Here is a 22,492-nt window from a genome sequence, read left to right as displayed (position 1 = left end):
ATACCTTTGTAAGTGCAATTTTGCAAAATATGTAATATAAAAATATGCTTCAAGTTTCACATATGTTTATCTAGCCTGCAGAATTACCTACCCATGTGTAAACATGTGTACAGATATTCATTATAACATTTCTTATAACAACAAAATATTGGGAAGTAAATGTTCATATTAACAAGCGCATACTATATGATCTTGGTCCAATTAGAATATTCTGTTTTATTTCAATCCTTTAAAAGACTCAACTTCTGACTGTATAGAGACAATTAAAAAAAGAAAGTGTTCTCCATATGTGCATTTGATCAGGTTAATTAAAAAATACACCTCATGCTGGCATCACCAAACTGGAATAAGCCTTCGAAAAGAAGTTGTCCTTGAAGCTTGTATCTGATATCAGCACTGGACTGTAGAAATGGTTGCTGATTTTGAGCTTGCATTCAAGTTAACTGTTCCCCTTGGTATCTGTACATATCTTGGATTTCAGTCTTTAGTACATGTGGCTTGGTCACTTCATGGCTAAAAACGTGCTTGTGGAAGACAAGTCTGTGGCTTGGTGAGTCTGCATGGCCAGCAGTCTCTGATGTGTGCAGGTTATTAATGTGTCAGGGCTGAGTGTTCTGGGATTTGTCTAGAGGCTGTCAAGGACTCCTGAACCAGTTGTTTCTGTCCTGTCAATCTGTCATGGTTGGAAAGTCCAAGCCATAGGACCCAGTTTCCTTTCTTAGCTTATGTTGTCTGCCAGAACCCTGTGGGCTGTTACTTGCCTTGAGTTGGAAGCAGTTCACATTTATACCTGTAAATGTATTCCTCTTTTTAATTTATTTAAAGGTTTTTCATATGCAATTCTCAATCTTTAAAGAGATGAAAACAAATTTTGGTTTTCTACTGTGATGTGAGAACATTAGGGCCCAGTAACACACCATTGTGTAAGGAAAAATAAAAGTGCTGATATAAGAAAAAACAAAACAAAACAAAACATTAATTCGAAAAGGTCATTTAGATTATTTCCGTGAGAGACATTTTATGGTTCTTCACTTGTTAAGATTATGATTGATAATCCTTTTCATATTATTAATAAACAGTTTGCTCTCAAGTATTTATTAATGTTAATATTTACTTTGTAAAATGTGCTTCTTACAAGAATATAAATAGTTTCTGAAAAGGACACTGACAACTTCACAGCAAAATGAAGTTCTTTCTGTTGCTTTTAACCATTGGGTTCTGCTGGGCTCAGTATTCCCCAAATACACAACAAGGACGGACATCTATCGTTCATCTGTTTGAATGGCGATGGGCTGATATTGCTCTTGAATGTGAGAGATATTTAGCTCCCAAGGGGTTTGGAGGGGTTCAGGTGGGTATTATTCATAATATAAATTGCAGAATTCACTGTGATTGTAGTAAAGAGTATTCTGATCTTATCTGTTGAGCTTGGGCAACATTTTACTTCACAGTCAAATATTCTAAGTAAAACAGTTTTCTGAGGACAAAACAATGTAGTATTGTTGGCAACTTTATATTTTATTTCTGAGATAATCTTTCTTCAACGAGAATCCTCCAATGTGCTGTTAATATTTTCAAAAGATAGCTGCATATGCAAAGATTCAAGAATATTTTTATATTATTGATTAGTTTCTAGAACATCCAATGATATACAGTAAGACACAATTTGGTGCTTATTAAGACTGTTACATTTGTAGGTCTCTCCACCAAATGAAAATGTTGCAATTTACAATCCTTCAAGACCTTGGTGGGAAAGATACCAACCAGTTAGCTATAAATTATGCACAAGATCTGGAAATGAAGATGAATTTAGAAACATGGTGACTAGATGTAACAATGTTGGGGTAAGTGAATTCTAGTTTCCTTTAAAATAACAGATAGGAAAATGATTTCTCTCTCTTCTTTCTTGCTCCTTTTAAGTAGACAGTTTTCCATATTTTTTTAAAATTTTACTTCATACTTTAAAACTCAAAATTAACTGTTGCCTTAAGTTCAACTTTTGTAAATATTTGTGTATGTGCTGTCTATCTACTAGAGAGATAAGTTAAAGATTAGAGCAGAATTTACTTCTAAAGCAAAACATCAAATTTTAACCCTTGTAACTATCCATATATCCTGGAAAGATTTTTCTGGTTAGGAATTATAATTCCAGTTACAATATTTGCTATAATTTTTAGGTGACTTGTGTCTCCATCATTAATTCCTGGGTTTTTTGTGGTGAATAGCTCGCTTCTCTATTTAATGAGCAGCATAATTTGAGACTAATATCTACCTTATTTGTCTTCAAACACTAAGTAGGGAGTACAGGCTTTCTCCTGGTGACCCACTGACATTTCCAAAACAGTCACCTTTCCAGTCTCATCTGTGTTTTGTCTCCCTGAAATGGGCTTTTTGTGTTTCCTCCTATTTATGGTAGTTTCTGGTTCTCTCAATTTATCATTACTCTAAATATTTGACCAAGTGTCTAGAATGAATGTAGGTGTTTAGTTCATGTTACTTTCCTTTCACAGTTGACATTTGATCTTGTAGGAAAATAGTTATAAGATATAATGAAATATTATGGAGTTTTGTTAACATACTATAAACTTTAATCAATAATGCTTTAAGCGTCTACCTCTCTGTAAGTCACACTGAAGTAGAAACTTTGCTTTCTAGGTTCGTATTTATGTGGATGCTGTAATTAATCATATGTGTGGTAATGCCGTGAGTGCAGGAACGAGCAGTACTTGTGGAAGTTACTTCAACCCTGGAAGTAGGGACTTTCCAGCAGTCCCGTATTCTGGATGGGATTTTAACGATGGTAAATGTAAAACTTCAAGTGGAGATATTGAGAACTATAATGATGCTACTCAGGTAATTTTTTTTGAGAGTATGATCTGAATAAAGAGTGATATATGCCTTTTATTATAGACATGTAACTAATTGAACTTCAGTTTAAATACTAATTTAGATCTCTTAGGGACACAGGTTTACAAGTTTGACTACTTTAAGAAACTCAAATCCATATTTAAAAACTTTTAAATATTAATTTCAAGTTTTTAATCAATACGCATTTTCCCCCTTTTAAAAAGCTCCCAACAAATTCAAAAGCTCATAGCCTTTATTTCTTAAATTCTCTATTTTCTACTACAAAATATTTCAAAGATACATCTATAGTAGAATGTGAGCATCCCCAGTGCCCAATGCAAGGAAGTCCCTGTAGAACATCTATTGAGGAATTACTGAATACATGAATAAGCAAATGGATTCTCAGGTGAAAAGTGAGGTTTTATGAATCAGTCATAACATTTTTACCTCAACAGGTCAGAGATTGTCGTCTGAGTGGTCTTCTTGATCTTGCGCTGGAGAAGGATTATGTGCGTTCCAAGATTGCCGAATATATGAACAAGCTCATTGACATGGGAGTTGCAGGGTTCAGACTTGATGCTTCCAAGCACATGTGGCCTGGAGACATAAAGGCAATTTTGGACAAACTGCATAATCTCAACAGTAACTGGTTTCCTCAAGGAAGTAAACCTTTCATTTTCCAGGAGGTACATTCAATACATATATGCATATAAAATATCATCTTATTCATTAGAAAATTAATGGCAGATTCAATTAAAAATGCAATTTCTGTAGGATAAGGACTGAGTCATTTATGTAAAACACTGTTCTTTAACCTCCTCTTCTTCAGATACAGCATATCTAATTCTTTATCACAACAGGTTTTATGGAGGTACACAGAATGTAGGATACTGATAATAGTTATGTCTTTATTTTCTTTGGAAAAAGAAACGAGTTTATATTTATTAAGATATGTCAGTGAGATAGTAAATGTTGTATTAGTGTGAGCTCTTATTATCATTGATGTACAAGACTAAAAATTAGGTAAGTATTCTCACAGGACAGCAGGTAACTTTGACATTATGTGTCTTTCAATATTTTAGTGTATACTGTATCAAAAAAAGAATATAAGAATATTACCTGTTGAGATAATAAGAATAAGAAAACCATTTTGAGCATTTTACATAACAAATAGCACTGGGCGTGGTGGCTCTTGCTGTGATTTCATGAATTACAGCACTTTGGGAGGCTGTGGCAGGAGGATTGCTTGAGGCTGGGAGTTTGGGTCATCCTGGACGATATAGCAAGACCCTGTCACCAAAAAAGAAAACAAAACAATAACAAATAATAGCTTAAAGCTATTTGTTATATAATATTAACTTGTTGGTTAAAAAGCTTTAAAGTCCTCATGCAAAATGTTATTTTTTCCTAAATTTCTACTAGGTAATTGACCTGGGTGGTGAGCCAATTAAAAGCAGTGAGTACTTTGGAAATGGCCGGGTGACAGAATTCAAGTATGGTGCAAAACTCGGCACAGTTATTCGCAAGTGGAATGGAGAGAAGATGTCCTACTTAAAGTAATTAAATACAACTTTTCCCCTGAATTATTTCATAGATCTATTAGTCATACTACCCCAGTGTGAGTTATGTTCTGGATCATTCTTATTCAGACAACTATCAAGGAGTCAATTTTTAATGATAAGTATTCTAGTGCCCTAAACTCGAATCAATCATCTTTTGTATTTAGAGTGTCTGTCACAAGACAGCATGCCTCAGAACCCTAAACATTCCCTAGGAATTTTCATCTAAGTACGAGATGAACAGGCTAGATTTGACTGATGTTTGCATATAATCTTTAAAGCCAGGTTATTATTAAAATGATTCTATCATTTACAAAGTATGCACAATGTGTCCATACTGTAGAATTTACATATATTAATTTAAAATATTAAAATATATATATGGTAACAATACAGTATTGAAGCCTTATTTTAATCTAGTTTGACATTCTGTATAATGTGATATGGACATAGATCCTTCTGGAGTGCCTCTAAATTATAATGTGCTGAAACCTCTAAAAGAACCTTTTTAAATATCAGAAATCTTAGTAATATGAACATAAGTATTCCAAACATGTATATACAAATATGGACTATATATGTAGATCACACACATGAGTGTGTATGGAGTGTGTGTATATATATGTGTGTGTGTAAATATATATCTTGCAGACTAACCATTTAATTAGAGAGAGAATTAATCTTCAGATGCCATGCCCTACAGAAAGAGATGCACAGTTAAGTTACTCTAAAACGATTGTGAAATGATACATCAATGTATATCTTATTTTTCAAAAATAGGAACTGGGGAGAAGGTTGGGGTTTCATGCCTTCTGACAGAGCACTTGTCTTTGTGGATAACCATGACAATCAACGAGGACATGGGGCTGGAGGAGCCTCTATTCTTACCTTCTGGGACGCCAGGTAGAAAACAAAGTTCTCTATTTTTTTTAACACATCTTTTAATGATGGTAAGAATATTCTGATATTCTATGATCATATAATTATGTAACTTTCAGGCTGTATAAAATGGCAGTTGGATTTATGCTTGCTCATCCTTATGGATTTACACGAGTAATGTCAAGCTACCGTTGGCCAAGAAATTTTCAAAATGGAAAAGTAAGTTTTGGAGTTGTTCAAAATATCCCTTTCTCAAGAAAAAGGAGGCAATCTTGTTCTAACTTAATATGACAACTATTAATTATGTATTTATTCAACAAATATTTAATTATGTGTAAACCTGATACAGGGCTCTGATTTTAGGCAGGTTATATTAAAGGAGTAAAATTTATATTCCTCATTGAAAAAGAGTATGCAAGCTGTTTCAGAGATATGACAAACATCCCCCTAGCCAACAGGAAAAAGGAAAAAAAAAACACTTAAAAATAAGAGCTAGACACAGGGAGTGAACAACATATTTCTAATAAGTATCTACCTCAGGGTTGATAGCAAGATTATATATGCCAACACTTGTAGAGAACTTAAAACATCATCTGCCCGTAGTGAGAACAACGGGTTTGTTAAGTATTTTTAAAAAGTTATATGGAATACAAGGAAATGAGTCAGTTGAGCTAAGTTAAATAGGCAAAGTGTCCTATAAGAGGATAGAAATTATATGTACTAAAGAATAGAAATTTATAGAGTATTCCAAGAAAGGTAAGAATGAGAAAAACTTTGGGGAGTGTGGTGAAGACATTAATCTGACGAGTAGTTTCAAAAAGGAACAGAGAAATAAGAGTGTAAAGATATTTGAAAAGCTAGTAGAAGGTTTTCTTTTAAACAAAGGGTTCAGAAACAGCATCAGAGAGTTCATGTCTAAAGCAGAAATTCCTCCTTCCTATGAGTCACACTGATATCTAGCTAGCTTCTGTTAGATTCCTTTCAGTTTGAGAAGTCGGCTACTTTGTACAGCAACTGATTCTATTGTTAAACAGCTTTAATATTTAGAAGGTGTACTTTTATATCGAGCCAACTTCTTATAATTTCTACTAATTGGTCTTATTTCTGACATTAGGAGTCAGAGAGTATTTTTATTTTTCCTATTACTGTAACGTTTCCACTTTGCCAGGACTGCTGCATGCTAAAAACTCTTAGTTTTGTTCACTTTTCACCATATGACATGATTCTAAGGTCAACACTGAAAACCTTCCTAGGGTTACTCTGGTTTTTTTTTCAATTAATATTTTTTAAAGTGTCAATCAGAAAAACATAATATTAAAAATGTGGTCAATTAATAAAAAATGTTCAGATGTATTGTTTTGTACATTTATCTGAAAAGAAGCATGAAGGACTCTAAGATTTATTTAGCACATGTCACGTTCAGGGCATTTTCAGATATACTACTTAATTTTTAGAGCAAAGATAAACAATATTCCCATTTTACAAATGACAAAACTGAGACACAGTGAATTATATATATTGATTAAGTTTTCTTAGCTACTAGTAATAGAGCCCGTGTTTGAATCTTTGTGTTCCTGGTACTAATGCCCTGCCCACTACAATGACATTGCATGGCTTACAGTGGTGTTAAGAAGCCCTTGCAGGCCAGGTGCAGTGGCTCACAGCTGTAATCCCAGCACTTTGCGAGGCCAGGCGAGAAGATCACCTGACCTGAGGAGTTCAAGACAAATCTGGTCAAGCTAGCAAGACCTCGTTTAAAAAAAAAAGAAAAAAAAAATTAGACTGTTGGTGCACAACCAGCAAGACTGTGTGCACCAACAGTCTTATCTACTTGGGAGGTGAGATGGGAGGATCGCTTGAGCCTGGGAGATCAAGGCTGCAGTGTGCTATGACCATGCCGCTGAACTCCAGCCTGGGTGACAGAGCAAAGAAGCCTTTGCGGGTCCTTGGAATGAAAAGGATAGGATAAAAATTTGTTACCTTAGTTTGAAATATGATAAAAAAGAATCAGAGAATAGAGAGATGATGAAGACCCAGTAAAGGGCTATAAAAATTACTGAAGGCATTGGATTCTGGATCAAGTCACTGACTACAGAGACACAAATAACAGGATAGGTTGGATTTGTTGTAAAGGAGAAGGAAAAGGTAAATACATGTATGTTAAAATTTGGCTTTTCCCCCCCAATTAAGGATGTTAATGACTGGGTTGGGCCACCAAATAATAATGGAGTAACTAAAGAAGTTACTATTAATCCAGACACTACTTGTGGCAATGACTGGGTCTGTGAACATCGATGGCGCCAAATAAGGTGAGAATATTTATTTTGACATGTCCTTTAACAGGAAACTTTCTTTAGCATTTTATTTAAAACAGCTGAAGTTTAAGAATATCAACTTTTTTATGTTACTGTGTTTGTAGGAACATGGTTGCTTTCCGCAATGTAGTGGATGGTGAGCCTTTTACAAACTGGTATGATAATGGGAGCAACCAAGTGGCTTTTGGAAGAGGAAACAAAGGATTCATTGTTTTCAACAATGATGACTGGTAAGTAAATATCAATTAGAAATAATATTTTGTATCAGTACGTTCTTGATTCATTCTTTTTTTTCTGTTCATTTACTTTTATCATATTTGAAAAATCATTTAGTCAGTGGAGCAAGAAGACAACAGAGATCAAAAATGGGCAGAAGTTAAAGGATGATGGTTCTTACTCCTTCATTCTCCTCTTTTCATAAGGGCTTTCTGTTGTAAGCAGAGTCCTTTCTGTGTACCCTTGCAGTATCTTATACATACATAGAATTAACATGCATATGCTCACCTACACATGCCACAAAATACACAAAGTAATTAATGTAAGGATTGTGAAATCATTAAAAGAACGTGTTTTGTAGTCCTGCTCTTTTAGTCATGGAAAAATGCTGCCTCAGTACTAAAGTGTCTTTATTTCTAACTCTTTTCCTCAATGATTGCTCTACCTAGTGTTTTGGTATACTTTCTTCACTTCTCTTTCTCCTTGTGACAAACAACATTTTTAAAGTGTATGTATAAATAATATGTATCTTGTGGTTAATGACTTGCTTCAGGAGATTAGAGTTTTAGTTCTGAAACTTCTCATTATTGGCCTTTCATCTGTGATTTTTATATCCTTTGCCTGTGGTATAAATGATTCCCTAACATATAGCTCAGAAGACTTCCTTGCAAACAGTTGAATTGTCCCTGTCCAAGGCCAACTGATACTCATACTTAGCTCATTCTAGTATAAATTATATTTCACTGATGAAAAATAAATACATAAATATATAAGTCAAGTCGATCTATTTCCTGCCAAAAAAGCCCATGTCTAGTTCTTTAATTTCTTTCTTTTGTGGATGAAAATATCAAAAAACTTTTTGTGAAAAAGCTTTATATTTCAAAAAATCACTTCTTCATAGAAACTAGATTGTTTGCATGTACACCCCAAATTCTTTTTATCCTCGTGGGGAAAAAAGGAGGTTAAAAAAATAATAACCTTGAAATTAGTAAATGTAGTTGGTATTAAGTTCAGTTGAGAACAAATTTGATTTTACTAAGGTGGCACTTTTATCAAAGTGTGACCGTTCCTGCCAATCTTCCCTGATATTCTTCAACTTTGATTTTTTCGTAATGTTTGCACCACATGGCCACGAACTTGCTCTGTTTGCTGTAAGGTGACTTTTGGTCCTGAGAAAGCTATTTACAACTACTAGAGAGGCATATGGATTTTCTTCTTAGTGAGACCTTGACTGCTTAGGATTCTACAACATAAAGTTATGCTGTTTATTTATGGTTAGTCAGTATTCCTGTTTTTCAATGTATTGAAGTTCAATCTTAAATTTTATTTTCCAGGTCATTTTCTTTAACTTTGCAAACTGGTCTTCCTGCTGGCACATACTGTGATGTCATTTCTGGAGATAAAATTGATGGCAATTGCACAGGCATTAAAATCTACGTTTCTAATGATGGCAAAGCTCAATTTTCTATTAGTAACTCTGCTGAAGATCCATTTATTGCAATTCATGTTGAATCTAAATTATAAAATTTAAAATTAAATGCATATCCTCAAAACAATAGCCAAGTGTGTTTCTTTTCTTACATATACAGTAATATTTATATTTCATTAATTTTTAGTCAAAACTCTAATTAGTAGTCAACTTGAAAAATTCAGAAAAAGATCAACAGTATGAAAATCCCACTTAATTATTAAATAATTATAAGATAATTAAAGTCAGCACATCGTTATGCTTTAGAGGACTCACTTTAACCTATTTAACGTATGAACTCAGAAAAGCATCTTAACCAATATGTTTGTTGTCATTAGCATCACTTATCCAGCTGTGTACGTTTAATTTCTGTCATTCTGTAATTCTTCCAAAGAGTGCTTTTATCAGTTAGTTAGGAATTGCTGGTTTAATGTTGATTCCCATGCAAAGTTAGCCCGGTTGTATGGTTTTTATAATATGCAAGTACTTTTCATGTTAATAACATTAAACAACAGAAGAAACCTAAATTATACAATCTACAGTTCTTAATTCTATTGAGCTCGCTGGAATCTTCTCCTACTTTATATTCTTTCTTCTTTTTCATTTTTTTTCTCACTGCTTAGACTTGGTGTTTATGACTTTTTGTTCTTTTTCTTATTCTACAATATGGATATTTACTTAGGGTTTTCACGACGCCTTGTAGTCTGGGTTTTCTTCCCAATTCTCTACCTATTCATTCTTCTTCATCTTGACTTTAAATATGGAATTCATTAGGGCTCTCATCTAGGTTTCCTTATAACTCTCAGTTGTTTTGTTTACACTTAAATGAGAGCATAGAGGCCACAACTCAGAAACTGTCTATTCTTTTCACTTATAAAGTGTTCCTGCCACAAAGCAGATTCACTATGCGTTGGTACCATTTTGGCTCACTGTATCTTGGGCTGCAGTTTCTACTACTTGAATGAGTCCAGTGATTTAGAACATACAAGAAAAAAGTTGCATGAAGCAGGTTTATTGCTTACAGATAGGCATCAAGGGACACAGAAGCCTGGGGCTCATGAGGAGCCAGCCTCCCAAGACTCACACAGTTTGCCCAGGGTGGTAAAGTCTCATTTGCACATGCCCTATTTGTACCACAGCTGAGGAACCCTTGAAAGAAGCCTGCCCTGTATTTTATAACCCAGGCATCACATGATCACTGGGCTAAAGCACTCCAAGAAAAGCTGTTCTAAGAGACACAGTAAGAGAGTCTGAGCCTTATCTCAGGATGTTGCATTCCCAGCTCATTCTACAGCTATTCTTGAGAAGTACAAGTGAGAGAAGGGGAAAAACTGGGTTGGTCCAAGGCCACTTGGAGGGCTGTCCTGCATTTTCCCCTAGCATTTTCCTCTTTTTCTCTATTATAATGAAGAAAGTACACCTCATTCTAAGAAAGGCCATTTTCTCTGCTTATGTTAATGATACCATTCCATTTTTATCTTTTGGAGGACTTTGGATTATCCTTCCTCTTTTGATTTAGCAGTCTTTCCCTTTCTTCTGCATTAGTCATCCTAGATTACATGTATTACAGTCTTCCAACTAAAAACATCAATGACCACCCTCAGATATTCTTCTGGGTATATTTATTTGCTTATTTTCTTGCTCCCTCTCCTAATTAAATATCTCCTTTTATCACACTGTCTCCACATCCTCAGCCTCCGTCATTGTGCATCTCTCTACTGTCCAGTTTCCACCATTATTACTTCATTCAATATGCTCTTACCAACATCATGAATGACATTTATGTTACCAGTCCAATATTCTTCTCTATCCTCACCTTAAACCATTTCACACCAATATTCAAGATGGTGGGTCACTTTCTCTTTCTATCTTCCTTTGTTCGTGGTATTCTACTCTCCTGGTTTCCTTCTGTCTCAGTGATTGCTCTTTTGCAGGTTTTTTTTTTTTTTTTTTTTAAACTGGGTCATCTTATTCTGTTCCATCTAAGTCCTAACTTTTATCTATTTATCTTCTTTCTCTATCTTCTCTTCTCTAGGTGATTTAATTCATTTCCATGAATTGTAATGAAATATTTTCGGTGAATACCTAGGTATCTTCAATTCAGAATTTGCACTTTAGCCTCATATTTCCATCAGATGCTTGTTATCACCATTTCCATGTTCCACAGACATCTTACAATTAACATATTCAAAATGAAGCCTTCATTTTTTTCCTTGCATAAACCTTTTACTACATTATTTTCTTACTGCTTAGAAACCTAGGAGATTTTCTGACTTCTCTCTCTTTAGCTCAACAACATTATCTCTTCATATAAACCTTAGCATGAACTATTAATTGTATCTTCAAAATATCTCTTGATTTATTGCACTTCTTTTGTATCCTCTGTCATCCCTCTATCCGGGTCACAATGGTCTCTTCCTTGCATTCCAAAACGACCCTACAACTGGTCTCCTATATCCATTATTTAACTCTCTCCCTTCATTTTACTAAAGACCACAACATCATATTCATACAATTTAAATCCAACTAAAATGTTAGTGCTTAAAACTGTTAAATTTTTATTGTATTCAGAATAATTCTAACTACTCATGGTAGCCTACAAAACCACACCTTATCAGATATGAACCTAGCTCTCCAGCCTCAGTTCTATTCTTTTCCCTTGACAATCCCATAGCCTTAGGTGTTCTGATCTTTCATCATTTTATTGAATATGCCCTGTATTTTTATTTTCTGTTGTGGACTCTTTGTGTTTTTCCACTTTTTTGGAATGCTCTTAACTCAGTTCTTAGCATGGTTGGCTCCTGTTTTTATAAGTACTCCCAAACTCAGGAACTAGTATTACCATTTATTCAGTCCTGCAGTTCAGAAATCTGGTGCCCACGTTTGAAACCCTCTTCTTTTACATTTCCCAGGAAAAATCAAGCACTGAATACCTTAGATTGTTGCCTTCTAACTATTTCTTCACTATGTTCTTTTCTCTTTCTTTTTTTATTTTTATTTTTATTTTTTTTTTGAGACGGAGTCTCGCTCTGTCACCCAGGCTGGAGTGCAGTGGCCAATCTCGGCTTACTGCAAGCTCCGCCCCCCGGGTTCACGCCATTCTCCTGCCTCAGCCTCCCGAGAAGCTGGGAGGGACTACAGGCGCCCGCCACCACGCCCGGATAATTTTTTTTGTATTTTAGTAGACATGGGGTTTCACCGTGTTCGCTAGAATGGTCTCGATCTCCTGACCTCGTGATCTGCCCTCCTCGACCTCCCAAAGTTCTGGGGTTACAGGGTTCTTTTCTCTTTCTACTTCTACTATCTAGTAATCCTTTTCTTAAATGACCAAAATCTCCTATTTCCCCTCCAGCAATATGGTAAAAAGACTACTGACTCTTAATTTAAAGCCAGGCTTTATTGTTTATAACAAATGCATTGCAGAATGTAAGCAAAGAATGTAATCACAAGCCAGGAACTGGGACCACGTCATATTAGTTTCTTAATATGTCAGAATTACATTCTTTCATTTTTATAAGAGAGTAACCAGAGAACCACTTTAAGAATTTTCAGTGGTTAGCAGAGGAGTAGAGGAGAGTGCCCTTGGTAAACAGGTAGTGGTAAACATATATCTTTACCCCCAGCAGGAGTGAAAAGATAAACATTAGTGACATAAGCTTTCAAGCTTCAAAAAGGATATTTGAAAGGGGTTTTATAATGGGATATCAGCTTTCCTGCAAGGGTATTTTTTTTTTTTTTTTTTTTTTTTTTTTTGTGCAAGAGGTTACAGAGCTTTTCTTAGAGAATAAAACATCAAGCATGTCTATTAGTTGAAATTTTAACTTTTAGAATAGCTTACATGCAGTTATGCTGATTATTGAGGGGTTCACTGCAGCATCAGCATCCACTTCAGTCCTTTCTCCAACCATTCCATTATCTACCATGGAATCCGAGTGATCTTTTCAAATCAGAAGACCACTACCGCTTACCTTAGGATAAAAAGCCAAAATTTTTAACAAGACTTGTTACCCTGTACTTGAAGTCCTAACTCACTCAATTCTCCTTTCTAATTTCTGATCTCTAACCATGATAATCTTTTAGTTACTGCAACTCAACAAGATCTTTTTAGTCCTTTAATTTCAGTGCAAGAGACATTCTTCTCTTGGAATGTCGTTTTCTTACTTCTTCTCCTAATTAACTCCTGTTGATCATTCAAACATTAATTCAAATGCTGATCCTGCATGAATATTTATTCAGTATTAGGTCAAGTCCCCTGATTATTGTTAGCACTCTCTGTACTTCTTAGCACTCAGCATAGTACTGTAGGAAATATCTGTTTGTTCTTTATTGAATCCTTAGTCACAGGACATTATCCAGAATGTCTTATGAAGAGATCAGTAGTTATTTGTAAAATGAATTGAGATAATAATAAAAGAGACAAATAAGAGAAAAATGTATCTATTTTTGAAAAGGAGAATATTTTTAATGAAGATGTAGCCCTGGAATAGAGATGTTTCTCTTATTTTTTTCCTATTTCTTCCAAAATGTAATTAACTTCTGGTTTACCCTGATTTCTCAGGTCGTAAAAATCATGGGGAAGTCAAGTACTTTGATAATAACCCATTGTGTTTTCAGGATTTGTAAACCATAACAGCAGTAAATTATTTGGTGAGCTATACTCCTACGAAGTCAATGAAGAATTCTTAATATGGTATTGGGAAAATGATGCCACATTCATCTGAATATAATAAATTTGAAATTCATTTTTACTATGTTCTTAGAACTTTGTAAAACCAAATTGTGATAACAGTTTCATCCTTTAGATATTTCATTTTATCTACAGATCTAATTCTGCCTGTGAAATTACTGAGTTATTTCTCTATTCTTAGAAGGGAAAATAACTCTTTGTGTTGAAAATCATTACTATGTATACTTAGACCTTCATTTATAAGTCAAACTGAACCAACAAACTTTACAATCATAGAGTGTGACTAGCCACAGAGAATGGTTGGGGCATTAGCTCAGTACCTGTCCAAAGTGAGCTCATCATTATGATAATTAGTATCATTACTATCAATCAGCTTATTAAAAAGTGCACCTAAATGCTAGATCAATATGATAGCTTCCAAAATGACACTGATTTTCAATAAGCCAGATCTTTAAAGAGACCACTTTCCATTTTAGAAAGATGAGATTGTTTCTGGAAAAGATAGAAAAACCTCTAGTCATTTTAATCAAGGGTTTTAGAACACTTGATTTTTATGAATATATCAAAGTAAATTCCTTCTTTTATTTTGAAAGTGACTGGAAAAAATTTCAGGGTCTTACTAAGAGCTAGTTTAAGTGAATCTCAATTTTTCTTCTGTTTTATTTGCTCTTGCAACTTTCCTCACACACACACACAAAGATAGATATAAAAAAATCTAGACATAACAGATGCAATTCACAATTTTTTGGTAAGAAATCATAAAGGTTTAGAAAAAAATCATTTATGAGTGCCAATAAAAATGATACTCAAGAAAACAGTAGGAAAAGTGGTATATTAAAAGACTTTTAAAGACCTTTCACAAGAAATTGAACAGATGGACAAATGCACAGTATACATTATCTATTTGCTCATTTTGTCCTGTAACATTGAACATAAACTCTGAAAATAAAAGAAAGAAGTGTGGCTCAGGGTCACTCATGTAATCCGTTTTTAGGCAGAAACAGGGGTGTTGAAAAGTTCTTAGGTAAGACAAACACCACTTAGATTTCAACGAAGTAGTATTTATTATTTTCCTATAATTACAAATTTGCCAAATGTAAGTCACTATTTTTTATTTAATATTTTAAAAGATATTTTTGAATAATTATTATTTTTCACAATCAATTCAGTAGACATTTTTGAAAAACTTATCTGAACCTGGCTTTTTCATCTGTAAAATGGAAACAACATATACTCTCTCAGTTTGTTGTGTTAAATGAGAAAACACATATAATATGCTAACCACTGGTTCTCGCTAAATGCATACTTCACCATCTCTTCAGTAAAGATACGACTGTTGGCCAGGCATGGTGGTTCATGTCTGTAATACCAGCACATTGGGAAGCCGAGGTGGGTGGATCACTTGATGTCAGGAGTTCAATACCAGCCTGGCCAACGTGGCAAAACTCTGTCTCTACTAAAAATACTAAAATTAGCCGTAGTGGTGGTGCATGCCTGTAGTCCCAGCTACTCGGGAGGCTGAGGCAGGAAAATCGCTTGAATGGGGTGGGGAGATTGCAGTGAGCCGAGATAGCACCACCGCACTCCAGCCTTGGCAACAGAGTGAGACTCAGTCTCAAAAAATAAAAATAAAAATAAATAATAAATAATAAAAATACATGTAACTGTTATTCTCAGCACTTTGGGCCAGCACAGTACTGATACTCTCCTAAAATCTAACTCAAAGAAAAAAAATCACAAAGCATTGGAATTGGAGCAGAAAATAATGTATTCTTGTTTGAAGTCTTGCCATATTCAGTCTGTGTGTGCTGTTAGCTGAAAGCTAGATGACACAAAATGCTGTCTTAACTTTAATGTTGTTTCTAATTTAGTTCTAGGTCATGAAATTTATAGGAAAGTCTAATTCTTAAACTTTAGCATCAGGTTTGTTATGCTTAGGTATTATGACCAGATATCTTATGTGTGCTCTATGGCCTCAAGCAAGGATTAAATAAATGTGTACATTACAGTGAAGACCCACATCAACCAATGAAACACATATTTATTTTTTGCAGCACTCTTTTAGATGCTTAGAAACATGTAACCGATGTTGAAGTTCAGAGGATAGTTGGCAAGGCGAAATATAACTATATGATGTGTTAATAAGAATACAGAGGAATCGTTAAAGCGATGCATAATAAAGTACGGAAATAGGTTGTTTGGTTTCAACAGAAGGGGATAGTACACATGCTGAAATGGCCTGGGAAAGCTTAATGATAAAGGAAGGTCTCGAGATGGATAAGGGAGATTCGTAAGGAAGAGAAAGGAGAGAAATTTATTCCCAAAGAAGAAAAAGCATGATAAAAGCACAAAGGAATTAATGAAATGAGTGACAGGGAATAGATCAGTTAATCAGTGAGGCTAGAGAAGCACATTTATGGAATATTAGTCAAAAATATGATGAAAAGTTAGAATGTATCCAATAACAGAAGAATCCATTTTCTATCAAGACTTTCCTATTAGATTTGATATGTTCATACCAGCAACGTCATCTCTGAATATGAAAGATATCTCTATTTACGCAAGATCGTTATATGTTATCACTGAGAAATTCTAGGAAGTAATTATCAGTCCCTTTGTTAATATTACTACAGAATTAATTTATTCAGTTTTAGTGTACACTGTGCTTATACTTTGCTTCCCTCCTCCCCCAGCCTCCAGCTTTACAATTTAAATGAAAGTAAACTCCATCATAGTTCACTCACTAGCACGAAGGACTACCAACCTTTGAATGGCTTTAGATTTGCATGAACCTGTATTTGTCAATTCTCACTCCAGGCTTCTATTGGCCTATGTTGAAATAATTGATTTTTATGACAACCTGCTTCCTGCTTACTATTTTTATATCATGGGGATGGGAAAAAAAGAATTATCCCTTGATTTAATTGCCAGTCAAATGACAACTCAAGCATGCTATAAAATTAAACAATGCCCCATATTCTACCAGGAACTAATGATTTTAGTGATACTGCTATCTTGATAGAAGAAATAAAGTGTTTTCCTATCTTATGATGAATATCACTATAACACATTAAAATATAGAATTGCATCCAGCAAAATATCCTGAAGTGGACCAAAATATGCCCCTCCAAAATATGTCACTTTGGCATAATAACTTTTTTGAGCAGAAAGCAATTCGCTCTCTGACTTTCCCCTTTCTAAAAGCAAGACATAAATTTCAATATGTAAAGGTGTCTCCCTCTAGCGTATTTATGAGAAAACTACTCCATAGACAACTCTTAATAGCTGATGACTTATCTGCATAAGAAGGCTTATTAAACAATCCTTATTTAGAACACATTTCTTCCCCCTGCTTTCTCATAACTTACTTCCTGCATCAAGCAGCCCCAGACTTCTTTTCTAGGGCTAATCTAAGATATACGCCCCGAATTCTAATTGCCTCTTTGCATCACATTTCTTTGTGAATTTCCATGTGTATGCACATCATTAATTTTTTTTCTTGTTAACGTGTCTGTGGTCAGTTTAATTTGTAAGGTCCCAGGCACTGAACCCAGGAGGGAAGAGAAAAAGTGTTTCTCCTTGTCTGTGTTCAGTTTAATTTGTAGGGTCCCAGACACTGAACCCAGGAGGGAAGAGGAAAAGTGTTTCTCCTTTTCTGTGGCTTAGGCAACCGTGAATGGACAGGCAGGTATCCCACTTGCTCCAGAGGGTGCAGCTGAATTGAGATCTGACAAAGCTGATGTAAAAATTTTTACTGAACCAGATCCTGGAATTTTGCCTATAAAAATACAAATACAGGACTCTGTTTTTTCTTTCCCAAATTCAGATATGCAGGAGAAAAACAACTCTAAGAATTAGTTCTTTGGAATGTGATTCTGGTGAATTTTCTCTTGAATATTCATTGCTAATTGACCCTTTCACGCCCAGGGACAGCCATTGCTTTCCTGTTTGTCTCATTTTGTGTCTTGAGTGTTTGGCTTGGCTTTCTTCCTGGTGGCAGGGTACATGATGTTGGGCTTGCTGTACAGACAGTCAATCATCAGATTGGATGCCCTGAGAATTTGTAGATGGTCAGATAGAGATGCAGGTTGCACCCTCTTGCCACTGATGTTCTACCAACCCTACCAGAGGGTTTCTCTAAATTTTTCTTTCTTTTAGCTATTGTTGGAAGGAACAACAAGAAATGAAATCTTTTTACTCAAAGCCATTAACAAGTCTCTAGAGAGTTCCAAACTTTTGCATGCTTTCCTGTATTCTTCTGAGACCTCCAAACTGTTCCAACTACTGTCTCTTACACAGTTCCAAAGTCTCTTCCACATTTTTGTGTATCATTTTAGCAACATTCAACTCCTGGTACCAATTTACCCAATTAGTCCATTTTCATGCTGCTGATAAAGACATACCAAAGGCTGGGAAATTTACAAAAGAAAGAGGTTTATTGGATTTACAGTTCCACATGGCTGGGAAGGCCTCATGATTATGGCAGAAGGTAAAAGTCATGTCTCACATGGCAGCAGACAGGAGAAAAGAGGTTGTGCAGGGCACATCCCCTTTTTAAAACCATCAGATCTTGTGAGACTTATTAACTACCCTGAGAAAAGAACAGCATGGGAAAGACGTGCCACCATGGTTCAGTTATCTCCCACTGGGTCCCTTCCACAACATGTTGAAATTAAAGATGTGATTAGGGTGGGGACACAGCCAAACCATATCATGGGAGATGGAACTTTTTATTGTGAGTGTGTCTGCACAAGTCACCTGTATAGACTTTCTTATCTGTGTGGCTGTGCGCATGTCTTAGTCAAACCCCCCTATGCAAGTTTACTTATCTGTGACTATAGTTGAATTTTTTAGGCTGTTCTTTTGTTTGAAAGAATTCCACTGAAGACCCACCCTAACTGCCTATCTGACTGGTTTGTTTCTTTCTCCTCTTTCATTTTTCCCCACAGGAGTGGAGACCCTAACTGCTGTTAGTGAGGTTGGGTGTTGATTCTTCTTGCTATTTCCTGCTGGAAAGGGGCATTGTGTGGGGGAACAGCAGCTAGGATTCCTCCTGGGACCTTTCTAAGGATCCTTGGAAGAAATGTGTTTCCATGCATGGTTTCATTTGCATCAACATTTGTAGCGTGATACACGTTAGGCAAGAAAAAAAATGGTTTATTAGAGGACACGTAGAAAAATGAAACAAGGGACTAGGTAATGATAGCTCAAAAATCTCAAGGCTTCAGCCATGCCCAGATGAATCATATCTATAGTTATGCCTGCTAAGATCTGGGTGCATGAGGCTTGGCTTTGGTTTACTTCCTTGGTTTTATTTTCCCAAATAAAGAAACCTCTGTGTTATAGGTACCTGTATACTCCCAAAACCTGGTAGGATTTGCAGGATAATTGCCCAAAGCTAGAATATTGATCCAGATTTTTACACTACTTATCCTTTTTTTATTGTGAGTTCCACTCAGAGATTGCTTGTGTGTTTACAGGAAAAAGCAGGGTTAGTTTTAAATGTAGGTGATATGGTTTGACTTTGTCCCCATCCAAGTCTCTTCTTGAATTGTAGCTCCCATAATTCCCATGTGTTGTGGGAGATAACTGAATCATGGGGGGTGGTTTTCTGCATTCTGGTCTCATTGTAGTGAATAAGTCTCAGGACATCTGATGGTATTATAAGAGGAAACCCCTTTCGTTTGGTTCTCATCCTCTTTCTTGTCTACTTCCATGATTTTGCCTTCCATCATGATTGTGAAGCCTCCCTAACCATGTGAAATTGTGAGTCTATTAAACATCCTTTTTAAAATAGATTGCCAAGTGTCAGATGTGTCTTTGTTAGGAGCATGAGAACAGACTAATAGAATAGGCAAAACTTAAAAACAACTAATGAGATTAGAATTTAATGACAAGTGTATGATAAGTTTTGAATCAAATTTTTCTCTCTCCAGGCCTCATTTTTGTTCAAAACAAATCATGATAGTTGTTTTCTTAAAAAAAAAGGTATGACTGAGTTGTTTGCAAAATAAACTAGGCTTACACTTGGCTTGATTATTTGCATAAAGTGCAGCAAAAAATAATTATTTTTGCATAGTCTTTTAAAGTTAGCTTTGATGGAACTCTGTTTCACAAGGGATCTCAGATAGGACTATTTTTAAAACCAAGCCCAGCCATGAGTTTGTAGCCTCAAATACCTATGAGTTGTGTGAATTCCTCTCTTCTTAAGGTCACAAGAATATGTGGTTCCGGGGCTTGTTAGATAGTGACATTCTTTACTCACCACATACTAGAAACACTGTACACAGATTGTGTAGACAAGGTAGGAGGCCTCATTTCCCAATAGGCTTTTATTGGCTCTGTAAGTGAAGCTTGATTCCTCAAAGAGAAGCATACCCTTCCAGTCACAGCCTTGGTAAAACAACCAGTTTCTCCAATTGTGTCATGTTGCAAAAGAAAATGGATTCTTACTGCACTGGTGCAAGCCACTATATTGCCACAAAATAAGAATATTCCCAAATAGTTCCCAAATTCCAGAGTAACCAGGCAGAAGAAACAAATATGTTCCAAATTTTGTTCATAGGAGTATATCTTACTTAATTCTTAAAAGTTATAGATAGCTTAAAACAAAAATTTCCTTAACTCTGAAGAACAAAACAAAGAATAGCAATGTTTTAAGCAAAAAGTAAAAAAGATTAATTCAGACTTACATTAGTTTAGTTCATGCAGTTAACTCCTGTCTTATATTTATAAACGGTTAAGCTCTTCACGACTCTTGCACATTTTCTTTTATTCCCATGTCATGATTTCCAAAGTTATCAGAAACCTGCATTTGATGGCACGTTTTAAAGTCCTACAGCTGATTGTAAAGCATGTTTAGCAGAGGATTAAAACAAAACAACAATTATCTGTAGATGGCAAAGTGTTCAGGTTAGTTACAGTCAAGCACATGATTGGCAATGATATTTGGTTATTTCTGTGGTTTGCAGTAACTTAATACAATAATCCTAATTATGATTCATGGTATATACTCAAGCATTAGAATTTTTAAAATCCCATACAATTTTGGAACATATATTAATATTATCACTAAAATATAACCTGAATAAAGTTAAACATAATTTTGGCAATCCTACTTGCCTAAACAAGTCAAAAAATTCTGTTTACCTCTCTTCTGGATGCTTCAGGGACCTCTGCAGCATAAAGAAGCTAGGGTTCAGGAGAGACAATTTTGAATGCAAAGTTTGATTTTGGGAAGCTTGTCAAATGTTAGAGATTTAAAACACTTGATATTATGAAATACAATTCACGGTTACACATAAGTTATTTATTTTGACAAAATGATGACTCAGAAATTTTAAAACTAGGAAACAAACTTTACTCATTAAGAGGGAGGATTTAGCTTTCCAAACAGTTTGTCTCCTGTCTACTCTTTTCTTTCCTTGGCAGTCTGCCAACAAGGTAAACAAAATATTTCGTTATTCTTCTCTATTACATGAAAAATCTGTACAAGGGAAAGAAAGCCAAATTTTACCCTTACATTGGTTTCAAAATAATCCTCTTTCCATAGGCAAAGTTTACATTTTTATGCCTTTTTATAATCTTTTACCACAAACACATTTTACCGTTCTTACCTACCTTGCATATACATTTATTTTTAGTTCTCTTATTTACATGTTTTAGTGGTAACTCTTAACAATTTTTAACTTTAATGTAAAACCTGGTAAGTTGTTTTAATTATGTACTAGATGCAGATAAAGTATGACTTTTTTCAGTATAGTTAGGGGCATGATTAATTTCATATATCCCCACATCTTACAAAGTTGTAAAGTAGGCAGCGTACAACCTTGAAATATTTAACAAACCTGGTATCTAACTTACATGATTTTAACCTCCTGTTTACATTTTGATGACATTTGCATTTTATCAATTTAATCTTTAAAGCAATTTTTATTTCTTAAAGATTAAATTCACATAAACCAAAAGGCATTTTTAACTTTTCTCTAAAATATTTGATTTAAGTGCTTATTTTTATTTAAGGTAATCAATTAGAGTTCTTGTTACAGACATCACAAACAACACATTTATGTAGTGTTTGACACTACATAATCAAACAGAAGAAGATCCAGTAGTTTTAAGACTTTTTCTTGTCCCATTTCCTAATTGAATTATTGGCTTCCCAGTGGAGCCCTTTAAGAGCAAGGATGGAAAACCATGAAACTTCTAGGGCCTAATAAACTTGTATAGCTGTAAGACAAAAACAGATTTTGAGTGGGATCTATCAGCCCCTAAGTTCTGGGGTTCCATGAGGAAAACAGAGGTTTCTCCCAAAATGGAATCCAATTGTGCCTTTTCTGTTCTTCCCAGAAAGTTTCAGGCCACCAGAAGTTATCTTGGGTGCATTAAGAGTGGAAATACAGAGTGGAGAAAAGTAATTTAGTCAATGGAAAGTTCTTTTCAAGAAAAACACGATCCTCCAAGAAGAGAAAAACATAAAGGCCTTTTAAATATACCATAACTTAACCACTTTTAATCAAGC

General features: G+C 35.0%; 1 protein-coding gene and 1 long non-coding RNA gene across 2 annotated transcripts; one reads left to right on the top strand and one right to left on the bottom strand.

Moving 5' to 3' along the window:
• Window positions 1-1,183: 1,183 nt before the first annotated feature.
• On the top strand, window positions 1,184-9,387 carry LOC105489186 (pancreatic alpha-amylase). The gene is made up of 10 exons (XM_071070975.1): window positions 1,184-1,351; window positions 1,698-1,844; window positions 2,656-2,853; window positions 3,303-3,533; window positions 4,270-4,403; window positions 5,187-5,309; window positions 5,405-5,504; window positions 7,476-7,594; window positions 7,705-7,830; window positions 9,151-9,387. The coding sequence occupies exons 1-10, from the start codon at window positions 1,184-1,186 to the stop codon at window positions 9,338-9,340; spliced, it is 1,536 nt and encodes a 511-aa protein (XP_070927076.1). The 3' UTR covers window positions 9,341-9,387.
• LOC105489185 (uncharacterized) lies at window positions 3,530-21,187 on the bottom strand. Its single transcript, XR_003019723.2, has 3 exons — window positions 21,121-21,187; window positions 20,664-20,779; window positions 3,530-4,137 (listed from the first exon to the last, which is right to left on the bottom strand). It is a non-coding gene; the product is annotated as an uncharacterized lncRNA (long non-coding RNA).
• Between the last annotated feature and the right edge of the window lie 1,305 nt (window positions 21,188-22,492).

This window comes from Macaca nemestrina, chromosome 1 (assembly GCF_043159975.1).
Source record: "Macaca nemestrina isolate mMacNem1 chromosome 1, mMacNem.hap1, whole genome shotgun sequence".
Lineage (NCBI taxonomy): Eukaryota > Metazoa > Chordata > Mammalia > Primates > Cercopithecidae > Macaca > Macaca nemestrina.
This window is presented reverse-complemented; position numbering and strand designations above follow the sequence as displayed.